The sequence below is a fragment of the Antrostomus carolinensis genome, unplaced genomic scaffold, assembly GCF_000700745.2.
Source record: "Antrostomus carolinensis isolate BGI_N321 unplaced genomic scaffold, ASM70074v2 scaffold6379, whole genome shotgun sequence".
Lineage (NCBI taxonomy): Eukaryota > Metazoa > Chordata > Aves > Caprimulgiformes > Caprimulgidae > Antrostomus > Antrostomus carolinensis.
The window spans coordinates 29,349-41,782 of NW_010339144.1; the positions used below are offsets into that span (position 1 = coordinate 29,349).

At 53.4% G+C, this 12,434-nt stretch overlaps 1 protein-coding gene across 1 annotated transcript in view; it reads left to right on the top strand.

Moving 5' to 3' along the window:
* Window positions 1-12,031, top strand: part of CD101 (CD101 molecule) — a 12,855-nt gene extending 824 nt beyond the window's left edge. The window contains exons 2-7 of the mRNA XM_029086936.1: window positions 113-529; window positions 4,435-4,818; window positions 7,116-7,520; window positions 8,497-8,904; window positions 9,739-10,134; window positions 11,835-12,031. Of these exons, the coding sequence (XP_028942769.1) occupies window positions 113-529; window positions 4,435-4,818; window positions 7,116-7,520; window positions 8,497-8,904; window positions 9,739-10,134; window positions 11,835-12,031 (2,207 nt within the window). The remainder of the gene's footprint in view (window positions 1-112; window positions 530-4,434; window positions 4,819-7,115; window positions 7,521-8,496; window positions 8,905-9,738; window positions 10,135-11,834) is intronic.
* Window positions 12,032-12,434: the final 403 nt, after the last annotated feature.

Below are 12,434 nucleotides of genomic sequence, written 5' to 3' on the forward strand. Positions count from 1 at the left end.
ATTTCTCCTGGACTGTCAGATCCCTCGGGACCTGCCTGCAGGTTGCCCATTGAGGCCAAGAAATTACTTTTCCCATGACCTGCTGCTCTCTGTGCTTCTCCCCTGTGCCCAGTGATTGCAGACACGCTCTCAGCTTCCATGGTGCCCCAGGTCCTCACCCGTGACGAAGGGGAAGCAGTGGAGCTCATCTGTGAGGTGTCCAAGTCCACCATCCAGCACACACATCTCTCTGTTGGCTGGTACTGTCTTCAGGGAGCAGGAGAGAGTCATGCTGAGGAGGTCCTCACCCTCTCCAAGGACTTTGTCTTAAGGCCAGGGCCCTCTTACATGCAGAGGTTTCTGATGGGGGACGTGCGGCTGAACAAGGTTGGGAACACCACCTACAAGCTCTTCATTGGGGGAGTGAAGCCATCTGACCAGGGGCAGCTGTACTGTGAGGCAGCAGAGTGGATTGAGGATCCTGATGAGACATGGAAGGACATCTCCCGCAAGCAAACAGGGAGGACGTCGCTGGTGGTCATGAGCCAGGGTAAGGCCCTTGCAAACTCACACGTTGGGTCCAACACCTTAGTGCTTTCCAGGCTCTAGAGCAGCAGCCTGCAGTGGCCTCCACCTGCCTCTGCCACAGCCCAGGGACCCACCGGTGGGTCTGGCCACCTCCGTTGGGTGCTGATGGGGATGGGCTGGGGACAAGGCTATGGCAGCCCCTGCTTTGGGATCTCTTAGTGCTTCTTGCTTTGGAGGTTCATGCAGCCAAATCTCTGGTGCTGGCAGCAATCACACAACCCTCTGTGTCCATGCAAGGTGTTAGCAGAGACAGCAGCATGTGCCTGCAGCAGCTTAGTTCCTTGGCAGCATTAAGCTCCTGTGCACAGAAAACTGCCCTGTTAGAGTTCCTCAAGGGTCTCATGGCCTCGAGAACTGAAGTACACCACAGCCAGCTGCCCATCGCTGTGCCTCAGGCATGGGGATGTGCTGCGTGTGCTGCACAGTGCTAGTGTCTGCTAGAGGTGGCTTGTCTGTGCCTGCTGTCACCAGCCTGCTGGTTTCCACTGGTGTTGCTGTTCATTAGACCATCCCTGTGTCTCCTCCTCGCAGTTCACACATGGCAGTAATGGAGCTGTGGGTCAGACCGTATTTTGAGGTGGGTGCACCAAGCTCCTGGCTTATGCTTGAGGAGAATGTAATATTGGGTATTTCACAGAATCCCAGAATTGCCTCAATTGGAAAAGATCTTTAAGATCATCGAGTCCAATCATTAACCCAACACTGACAAGTCCCCAACTAACCCATGTCCCTCAGCACTGTGTCTACACGACTCTTCAATCCCTCCAGGGATGGGGACTCCACCACTGCCCTGGGCAACCCCTTCCAATGCCTCAGAACCCTTTCAGCAAAGAAATTCTTCCTCACATCCCATCTCAACTGCCCTTGGTGCAACTTGAGGCCATTTCCTCTTGTCCTGTCACTTGTTCCTTGGTTGAACAGACCCACCTCCACCTCTCTGTACCCTCCTTTCAGGCAGTTGGACAGAGCCAGAAGGTCTCCCCTCAGCCTCCTTTTCTCCAGGCTCAACAACCCCAGTTCCCTCAGCTGGGAACTCAGCACACTTGTGCTCCAGACCCTTCCCCAGCTCCGTTGCCCTTCTCTGGACACGCTCCAGCACCTCCATGTCCTTCTTGGAATGAGGGGCCCAAAACTGAACAAGGGACTCAGAAAGAGTAGAGAAAGAGGACACTTAGACCTGCTCCCACATGGAGCAGGATTAAATGGATTAAAACAGGGAAGTTTGAAAACCAGCCCCCTGCCAGTGCTGCCCATCCTCCCCTGCTCCACTCTGTCTCTTCCAGGCACCTCCTGTTCCCTCTGCCCAGCAGCTCCTCATGGCTCCTGGTGTCTGCAAGCTCTGCATCGTCCAGGGCCAGTGGGAAAACCTCTCTGTCCCCACTGCCCTGGGATGGTGACAGCACTGTGTATTTGCTGCCACTCCTCTGAGCACCCTCCTGGACGAGCCCTTGACTGGCTGCCACCCCTCACCTTGCTCTCCCCACAGCTGCATGTGGGTAGCTGTGCCCAAAGGAAGGGAAAATCTCTTCCCACCAGTAAGTCTTTCCTCAAAGCAACCAAGACAAGGCTGGGTCTAGTTGATGCCCTTTAACGTACGCAGTCAAATGGGAGCAAGTCTCTCGCTGAAGACCTGCCTGGGAGGTGGTGTACCCTGTCCCCACACCTCAGGGTGGATGGAGGAGGCTGCAGAGCCCAGTGGTGAGGGGAACCTGTGTCTTGAGGGAGGCTGGTGAGTCAGAGCAGGAAACCAAAGAAACGGATGGGTAAGGACCAAGCACCCCGTGTGCGGCTCAGGGAGAGGGGGAGGGAAGTGCAGTGTCCCACTGTCAGAGCCTGCAGGGTTCTCAAAACCTGAGTGACTGGCAAAGCTTTGTTCCCGATGTTGTTGCAGCAAAGGCTTTCCACGTCTGCTGCTGCCTGGTGAGCAACGGCAGTCAGGGAGCTTCCCTGCATCCGCTTGTTCATCATGAGGAAAAACTTCCTCACTGTGAGGGTGTCAGAGCCCTGGGACAGGCTGCCCAGAGAGGGTGTGGAGTCTCCTTCTCTGGAGATGTTCCAAACCTGCCTGGACATGTTCCTGTGTGACCTGCTGTAGGGAACCTGCTTTGGCAGGGGGGTTGGACTGGATGATCGCCTGAGGTCCCTTCCAAACCCCACCATTCTGGCATTCTGGGATAACCAGTAGTGTGTGGTTTGGGTACTGGTGCCACAGTATGGGTTAGAAATAGAGAAACCTTGTCAGAATTTAATATTAACATGGGAGCCATTAAGGGTAGAAGGGAGGCAATGGTGGTAGGAGGACAATATGGTGGTTGTATTAGAGCTGGGGGGAAAGAGCAGTGGGCGTACAGCCCTCCATCATGTCTGCAGGGCTGGGGTCTCCCTCCAGCACCCGTGGGAGAGCCCAGGCTGCGGGGCTGAGTGCCCTGTCGCGCTGGGAGCTGGTGACCACGCTGACCGTGACCGATTGCTCCATTGGTTTCTATAAACTCTCCAGCAAATATTTGGAAATGCCAAACATATCTGGAGCGAGGAGGATTCCTGTTTGCAAACTGTTTATGAACCAGTGTTTAAATTCACAGGGTGCTCTGCTTTCCATAAAATATTCGAGCCCTTCCAGCGGTGGGCTGGGAGCTGGAGCTGTTCTGTTTTACCTCCAAACTATAGCACATAGCCTTGCCCTTGATGGTAGACATGGGGGACACCACAGTGACCCAAGGAGATGGAGTGGTGTGAGCCAGGCTGCCTGCCCAGGGAGTCGGGGCTCAGCCCCACCTCCTGTTTTTTGGCTGTGCCACTGCTGTGTGGGGTCATGACGCAGGGTTTTGGAGCATGCTGTGGTCTGTGCCTACAGCCACCCAAGGAACCAGGGGGTATTAACACCAGAGTCTTTGAATGCCCCTCAAGGAAGGTGAATCATATCCTAGGAGCCAGAGATAGAGTCCTAACCTCAGGTGCAGCTGACTGCCCAAGAGGGTCTGGCCAAGGGGAAGGTGGCTTTGTGCTCCCCTGTCTCTACCCTCTTTGGCCAGCTCCTCCTGCTAGTTGGTCATGGGGAGCAGGACAGGGACTAGGAGATGATCTCCACCTCCTCTTGCTTCCCTCCAACCTCTTTGTGCTGTGGCAAATCTTGCCATTTCTGCTTTCTAACCTCAAACCTCTCCAACTTGGAGAGCATTTCTTGCCCACATCCTGCAGCAGCCAGTGAGGGCTGCAGCATGTGGGAACCACCATCGTCAGACACTCAACTTGAATGCCAGCCCTCTACACACCTTCTCCCACCACAGACAGCAGTTAAAAACACCACTGAGCCAGACAGCCCCTTTGTTCCCCTTTCTGGTTTGAAGGATATTTGTTACACGAAGCAGAGAAGCTCCACGAGGTGGGGGTGGAGCAGCTCCAGGAGGTGAGGGTGGAGCAGCTCCAGGAGGTGGGGATGGAGCAGCTCCAGGAGGTGGGGGTGGAGCAGCCCCAGGAGGTGAGGGTAGAGCAGCCCCCTGCAAAAGCTGATGTCTCTGGGTTAGGGTAACCCTTGGTTTGGGTGTGTGAGCTGAGCAGGGGTGTGGCTGTGGCCCAAGGCCATCCTGGTGGGTGCTCTGTTCTGGGGGGGTTAGCTGTTCTCAAGGTGGGAACTCAGCTCCTCAGGGCTCTGGTGCTTCCTGCACCTGCAACTTCTGGTTAGTGCCTGGAGCTGGCAGCCATCTCCCCATGGGCAACATTTTCCATCCCAAGCACTTTTCTAATGTAAGAAAATGTTTCAACAGAGAATTCCCTCCCATTTCCCTCTGCACCCTGTCAGTGCTGCCAGGCAGGAGGGAAGCGTGGGCAGAGCCACCCAACACCCTCTTTGCTTTTGATTGCCCACAGGCAGAGACCTCTCCGTGGACATCGCTGCTGCTGAAAGCTCCCTTTCTGAAGGTGATACCTTGCAGCTAATTTGCATGGTGAGAGCCCAGAAGAACAGCAACAGGCACTTCCAAGTGCTTTGGTTCCTCAGTGGCGTGGAAGTGGCCAGGGTTGACCCCCATGGGGTATTGATTTGGGAGGAAGAACATGAGGAGAGAGCCAAGCTGGGGCAGCTCCGAGCATTCAAGCAAAGCAATGCTGTTTATGTCCTCACCATCTACGAGGTGAGGTTGAAGGATAATGGTACGTACCACTGCTCTGTTTCGGAGGTGAAGACTCCTGGAGACTTTCACAGCATCCAGACGAATCTGTCATCAAGTATCCAAGTCAACGTGAAGCCAATAGGTTAGTAAATCCTAATGACCTAGGTTGCCCAAGGAAGTTGTGGATGCCCCCTCCCTGGAAGTGTTCAAGGCCAGGCTGGATGAGGCTTTGAGCAACCTGGTCTAGTGGAAGATGTCCCTGCTGCTGGCAGGGGGGTTGGAACTAGATAATCTTTAAGGTCCGTTCCAATCCAAACCATTCTATGACTGCTCTTCTGGGTAAAGCCTGCAGTGATCCCTGACTGGGGAATGCTTCAAGTCTGGCCTTATCTTGGTAGGGGCAACACATCTGCTGTTTGCAGCAAGAGCACAAATGTGCCAGAGGTTTTGGTAGATAATAATGGGGAAAGAGCTTACCCTGGCAGATATCAGCCTGACCAGATGTTGCAGCTGTCAACACAGTGGAAACCTTTAGCTCAGTCTCTTTGCAATAAGTTTTGGGGCAAATAGGTAGAGATTTGGAGAGGACAGGTCCTCCTGTGTCTTTGGTACAGAAAATGGTGAGTAAAGCTTGTTGCTACCCCTGAGGATCACAGGATGACCTAGCAGAACAGGTATTTCTGGATGGGGGGATCACTGCCATTTTCACCAGGGTGCTCTCCCTGTTTTGGAGGGTTGACTTGTGGGAAACCACTCTAAGAAAGATGTGTAGGAGACTCTTGGTTTCCTTGTCACAGCTAGACGATGACTATTCTGATGTAGCAGGAGCTTCCTGTTGGGACTCTACTTCTTAAGTATTTCTTTATGTGTGTATGTCCCAGGAAAGACATTAAAGAAGAAGAAAACAAAGCAAAACAACAACAAAAAAAAACCAAAACCCAAAACAAAACTGAAAAAAACAAACCAAAAACCCCCCAAAGCCCTCTCCAAAGTTAGAAGAACAGGATGGTTGAAAATTTCAGACGCTTTCTTTCCTTTTCCAATGTCAAGATTTATCTAGTCTCTCCATTTAATGCCACAGTATCTCTGGCTTTCTGTGAGGAGCACAACCATGTCCCCTCTCATGCAGTAACTCTTGTTTGCAGAGAGCCACATGCGCCTGTCTGTGTCCACCAGCACGCCACAGGTCATGGCAGGAGATGCCTTGATCCTTCTCTGCGAGGTGCAAGGAGTGACCAGCCCTGTCTCTGTGCAGTGGTGGCATCTGCCACCACAGCACCTGGGTCCCCGAGTGCCGGTGGCCGCCATGGAGCAGGATGGCACCCTGAACCTGGGCAGTGCCTACCAGGATGGTGAGATTCGGGGAAACCTTCGGCTGGAGAAAGCGAGCTCCAGCACTTTCACCCTGGTGATCCCCAACGTGTTGGATGAGGGTGACGGCGGGCAGTATGGGTGTGAAGTGACGGAGTGGTCCCGAGGCCAGAGCTGGACAAAGGAGGGGGAGACAACAGTGACCGTCACCTCCATGGGTGAGTTGAGTCACCTCTGTTGCTGGGCTTTTGATCTGGACATGCTGGAGGCAAGGCTGGAGAAGTGGGTGGATGCATGTGGGTAGGACAGAGATCTGCTGTGTCCTGAGCCCTGCTGCTGCTGCTGCAGGGTGACCTGGGGTTGATCACTCGGCCCTGGAGTGCTTCAGCTTCCCCATTTCTAGCAGGGTGCTTGAGTCCTCCATGAAGATATTTTAGAAGAGACAAGTGGGACACAAGAGCTAAAATGCCTGGAGAGCTGAAAGGCAGTGGCTTGCTCAGCAGGTCTTTCTGTCTGTCTCCTTAACTTCAAATACAAAATATCTCCTCCAGCAGCGTAATTACTCACAGTAATTAAGTTCAACAAAGGCACTTGCTGAGTTGTATGGTGGCCTTTGTCAGAGATACACCCTCGGTCCTGGCATCTGATCACTTCTCCTGCCCTTCTCTGAGCACAGAGCTGCAATGCCCACGCCGTTGCTTCTTTTGATGGCTGGAATGGTTGCCTTGATGGAGAAGCAGCTTTTGGCTGGGATTTAAGATGTTTGTCCTTTCTTATTGCTGGGCTGGGTGTTTGAGGGCACTGGTCAGGCCACGGGAGTTGTTTGGCTTTTGTGGGAGGGTTGAAAGCAGCAGCAAACAGGGCAGAGGATCCTCGGCTCCCTGCCATGGGGTGGGGTTGGGGTGCCTGGAAGAGGGGTTGCACGGAGGTCTGGGGGTGGGAGAACAGAGGGTGAGGTAGGATGGGGCCAGGAACTGTGTGGGGCTGGAAGAGCATGGTGCAACTCAGGGGAGAGGAGGAGTGGGACTGCGGGCTGGCATGGGGCAGCGGGGACAGTGCTGCCTGGGAAGGTGGTGTCACGGGGCAGGGTTTCTGTCCCAGCACCAAGGGCTCTCTCCTCCCGAGCAGGTCTCGGTCTGCACGTCACACTGAGAAGCCGAATTGCTACTGTCACCTACGGGCAGAGTTTTGAACTCGTCTGCCAAGTGAGCGCCAACTACACCCTGGATGAGGTGCCAGTGTCTGTGGGGTGGCATTTCCAACCCAACCCACCCACCGGCCACAACCACGAGCTGGTCCGGGTCTTTCCTGGTGGCACCGTGGCCTGGGGGACAGCACAGCCACACTTGCAGGGGAAAGCCCAGCTGATGAAGGCTTACAACTCCTTCAGGCTGCACATCCACAATGCTGCAGCTGCTGACGAGGGGACGTACCAGTGTGAGGTAGACGTCTGGAGGAGGAACACCCTGCCGCTGGGGCAGGCAGCGGCCACTGCGACATCCAATGCTGTGGGGATAAAGGTGGTGCTGCCAGGTAAGCAGTGCCTCTTCTTCAGCAGAGATCTTTCTTCTGCACCTTTATATCCATCAAACATGACCGTAGGCAGCCAGGACCACTGATGGCTGGGGTGTCCCTAGTGGGCTCACCTCCCAGGGCCACACGAGGTGATGCTGCCCATCCTTGGGTGGAGATGGAGACTCCACAACCTCTCTGGGCAGCCTGTCCCAGGGCTCTGGCACCCTCACAGTAAAGAAGTTTTTCCTCATGTTTAGGTGGAACCTCCTGTGTTCCAGCTTGTGCTGATTGCCCCTTGTCCTATCACTGAACAGTCTGGCCCCATCCTCTTGACACCTGCCCTTTAGATATTTGAACATTGATGAGTTCCCCCCCCCGCTTCCTCTTCTCCAGGCTGAAGAGTCCCAGCTCTCTCAGCCTTTCCTCATATGGTAGATGCTCCAGTCCCCTCAGCATCTCAGTGGCTCTTTCCGCTGCTGCAGGAGAAGGAAAGGCACCAGTGACAGGTGATGTGGGGTGGGAACGGGGTTCCTCAAACCAGGAGCAGCCCAGGCGCATGGGGATCAGCCGTGTGCCCTACCAGGGGACAGAGCTGCAGGCAGCACCTGAAAAGGAGGCTGAGGGGAGACCTTCTGGCTCTCTACAACTCCGTGAAAGGAGAGTGTAGAGAGGTGGGGTCAGTCTCTTCTCCCAAGGAACAAGTGACAGGACAAGAGGAAATGGCCTCAAGTTGCACCAAGGGCAGTTGAGATGGGATGTGAGGAAGAATTTCTTTGCTGAAAGGGTTCTGAGGCATTGGAAGGGGTTGCCCAGGACAGTGGTGGAGTCCCCATCCCTGGAGGGATTGAAGAGTCGTGTAGACACAGTGCTGAAGGACATGGGTTAGTCGGGGACTTGTCAGTGTTGGGTTAATGATTGGACTGGATGATCTTAAAGGGCTTTTCCAATTGAGGCAACTGTGTGATTCTGTGATTATTTTGTTTCTCCATTTTAGAAAGCAAGCTTCAGGTAGCTACCCAAGAGAGCTCTGTGGAGATTGCCGGCGGTGCTGACACAGCCATTGAGTGCAGGATCGTGTTTGCCCAGAATAATTCTCAGTTTGCTGTTACCTGGTACCTCCTCCCTCCTCATCCAGCGAATGCAACCCCTCTGCAAATCGTCAGGGCCAGCTACAGAAGTGTACTGGAATATGGGGCTGAGTTCAGCTCTCCTGCACAACAGTCCCGGTTCCTGAGCCTGAGGGTGTCCAGCAATGTTTTCTGGCTGCGGATACTCTCTGCAGACCCCAGGGACCAGGGCAGGTACTACTGTGTGGTAGAGGAATGGCTCTGGCTGGTGGATGGCTGGTACAAACTGGGAGAGAGAGCATCGGGAAGGACCACACTGGAGTTCCAGCTCCCAGGTGAGCAGGTGGTTATCTCTTGCGTATCCAGGTGTTGCTGGAGAAGGTTGGATCAATTTCTGACAGGGGACACACTGCCAGGCCTCTCCTAAACTGGCAGGGTTTGGGAGAAGCAGCAGCTCCTGCATTGGATCTGAGACTTAAGGATGCAGAAGGTGCCAGTGCTTCTCAAAGGGAAATAGGGAATTAGAAGGAATTACCACATCCTCCCAAACCAACCCAGCTGGTATTTTTGCCACTGGCAGATGATATCTGATGCTACATAACACAGCAAGTCGTGGCATTTTCTTTTCCCTCCAACACGTGGTGTGCTTGGTTGGATGCACAATGCTGTGAATAGAGAAGGAGCCCTTTCCTGGTACTCCTGAGCAACCTCAAGCAAGACACTCCATTTTCCTCACCCTGCAGCACATTGCTGCTGAGAACAAGGCTGAAGGCTCAGCTTCTCCCACCTTTGGGTGGGGTGCATGGTGGGTCTCCCTGGGTCAGTTCTTCCCCTTCTCAGCCTCTCTTGCTCATGGGTTGCAGCCCTAAATAAAGTGGATCAGAGAATCCCATCTTCCTAAATACTTTTTGGTCCAAAGGATGTCTTATCACTTCTTTGAAGAGGGTGGGATTATGACAGCAGAAGATTGTGAGCAGGGGATAGAGATGGTGGGAAGGGGGCAAACACCCCAGGGAGAATGAGTCACAGGAGGAAAGGACCTGTGGGTGTCCTGCAAGTGGCCATCCCAATCCCTCATGCTTCGCTCTGGAAGATTTCCATCAGCCTGTGGGTACGTTTCTATGGCAGTGTGACACCACAAGGTCTCTTTCTCTTACACCCCACCTCAGGGCGTGAACTGCAGCTGGAGAAAACCAACCTCAGCATCTCGGTGAGGGAGGGCGAGGAGGTGACGCTGCATTGCCTGCTGCACGGTGCCCACCTGCCCACCACCCACCTCTCAGCCACCTGGTTTCGGGAGAAGGAAAGGGGCCACATCAGGCCCCTGCTCACCCTCCACCGTGATGGTGCCATCGAATACCCTGGGGACAGCCTGGCAGGGAGGCTGCACCTCCGCCGCCCCGCCGCCGGCGACTTCAGCCTGACGCTGCATGACGTGGAGAAGGATGATGCTGGGCTGTATCACTGCCAGGTGCAGGAGTGGCAGCAGCAGAGCGAGGGGAAGAAGTGGTCTCTGCAAGCTTTGGCACGCTCGGGGTACACCCAGCTGACTACCATCCCAGCAGGTAATGCTGCTGGGTGCGAGGGGTGGTCACCCCACACCACTTCCCCATAGCTGTGTTGGGGTGTAGTGGGGGGATGATGGCAGCTCTCTGCTGGTGATGCTGGTTGTGATGGCAAGGATGCAGTGAGACCAGGAGGACTTGCTAAGGGATTGCAGAGGGGGTCAGTGCTGGGGAGATCACCAGAGTTGTGCTGGGAGCCAAGGGAGGGGAGCCCTTTGAGGGACACATGCCATGGATCTGGTGGGAGAGGCAATGAGATCCCATTCTGAGTCCCATCGATCTGCCAGGGCTGAAACCCAGGTGCTTGGCATTATAAACATTGGAGGTGGTGATCAGGTGAGATATCAAGAGCTTCAACTATGAAGTATGTGGTCCAGAGGGTACCATTGAGTGCATTGGTGTCTGCAATGCCTTGCAGCTTGTGGGCTCTCTGTGGGACCATGGGCTCAGTTGTGCCACTGGGGCCACAACAGTAACTGGTTTGGGGGAAAAAAATATTGGTGTGATTTTTCTGTTAAGTCCATGTCCAGCGAGGTCTCTAAAACCAGCCTCTGTCCTCTTGGGGTGAGTTGGGATGTGAACTGGATGCAAAGATAGAGCTGGAGTCTACATACAGAATTTTAAGTAAGTAAAAGCAAAGGTTTCAGTCAGGTGCTCCCAGTGTTTTTGGGGAAGTAACAGGCAGGAAAAAAGTGATCTCTTGTTGCCTCTTTGGGGAAATAGGAGGCTCAGGTGACCCATGTGGAGGTAAAAATACGAACTGTGAAATTAATCTTGTTGCACCCAGCTGAGAGGATCCTGTGGTTCTTCTCATGCCTTCAGCCCTGGAGTTGCCATGCCTGAGGCCAGCCTGGGTGCCTACATGTGGTTATAGCTTCTGCAGCAAGAAAGCTGGGGAGGGACTTTGGCCAAGGGCAGGGAGTGATAGAACAAGGGGAAATGGCTTTAAACTGAAAGAGGGCAGGTTTAGATTAGATATTAGGAAGAAATTCTTCACTGTGAGGGTGGTGAGACGCTGGAACAGGTTGCCCAGAGAAGCTGTGGCTGCTCCTCCCTGGAAGTGTCCAAGGCCAGGTTGGATGAGGCTTTGAGCAACCTGGTCTAGTGGAAGGTGTCCCTGCTGCTGGCAGGGGGGTTGGAACTAGATGAGCTTTAAGGTCCCTTCCAACCCAAACCATTCCTTGATTCTACTAATACTGACCAACGTGGAAGAGCTCAGGGGATCCTGTTGAGCCCTCCCTTGTGCCTGCTACTGGCACAGGCAGGCATGGAGCCTACTCCCATGACTCTGCACCTACAGCAGAGCTCATCTGGATTTAATTGCACAGGGAGCAACTGACAGAGCTTCATCCTCCTGCTGTTGTGGTCCTGCTGTTGTCCAGCACGGCTCCCTTTAGCATGCAGATTTCTCCTTCATCAGCTCCCTCTGGAACAGGTTAGCTGAAGAGCCATTCTGTTTCTGTTGAGATGTTTCAGCTGAATGAACCAGGGCCCTATCTGACCTCCTAAAACAAGAAATTGAGGCCAGTTACCTGGTTTGTCTCCCCCTATCTCCTCAGGTAGCTTGTATGAATTCTTAAAAATTGGTAGCTGTTGAAGATTGAGGGAAATGTGATAAGAAAATAACCTGTAGCAACAGCAGGAGAGAGGAACTCAAACTAGCTTGGGCCTCACTTACTTCTCTTTCTTTTTTCCTCCAGAGTCAACTGTCTTGTCTAGGATCTGCTCATCCCCACCACTGCTGAACTTCATCCTATACTTACCCCTGGTTCTGATCCTTCTCTTGGCCCTTGCTGTCTTCTGCCGGTACTTCAAATCCAGAAAAAGCAAGAAGGGCAACATCACAGGAAACCAGCTGATGGAACTGGACGGGGATGGAGGGGCCAAGAAAATTTAACTGGTCTGTAATGGCAGGTGGAACTTGAAGGAGCAGAGCTGGACAGCTGAGGAGGACTGAGTACTTGCAGAGGGGCTTTTTATTGTTTTGTTTTGTAGTAGCTCTTCCATGAATCCTTGAAATCACATGTTTACTTTCAGTGGAACAAAGCAGCTTTGAATTACTAAAGAAATGGGTTTTTCATAACAGGTGCTCCTGCCTCTTAGGTTGGGTACCCATCCACTTCACACTCTGTTCATTGTGGTAGATTTGTGGTCCTTCCAGTATACATCTCCCACTGTGGTTAGAAGTGGTGGTGTTCTTCTACAGGTGTAAGGGAAAAAACAGCTCTTTTTGCACCACCGCATGAAAGTATCAAATTGCTACTCATTTTGGGTGATTTGACAAAAAAATCTGTGGTGTG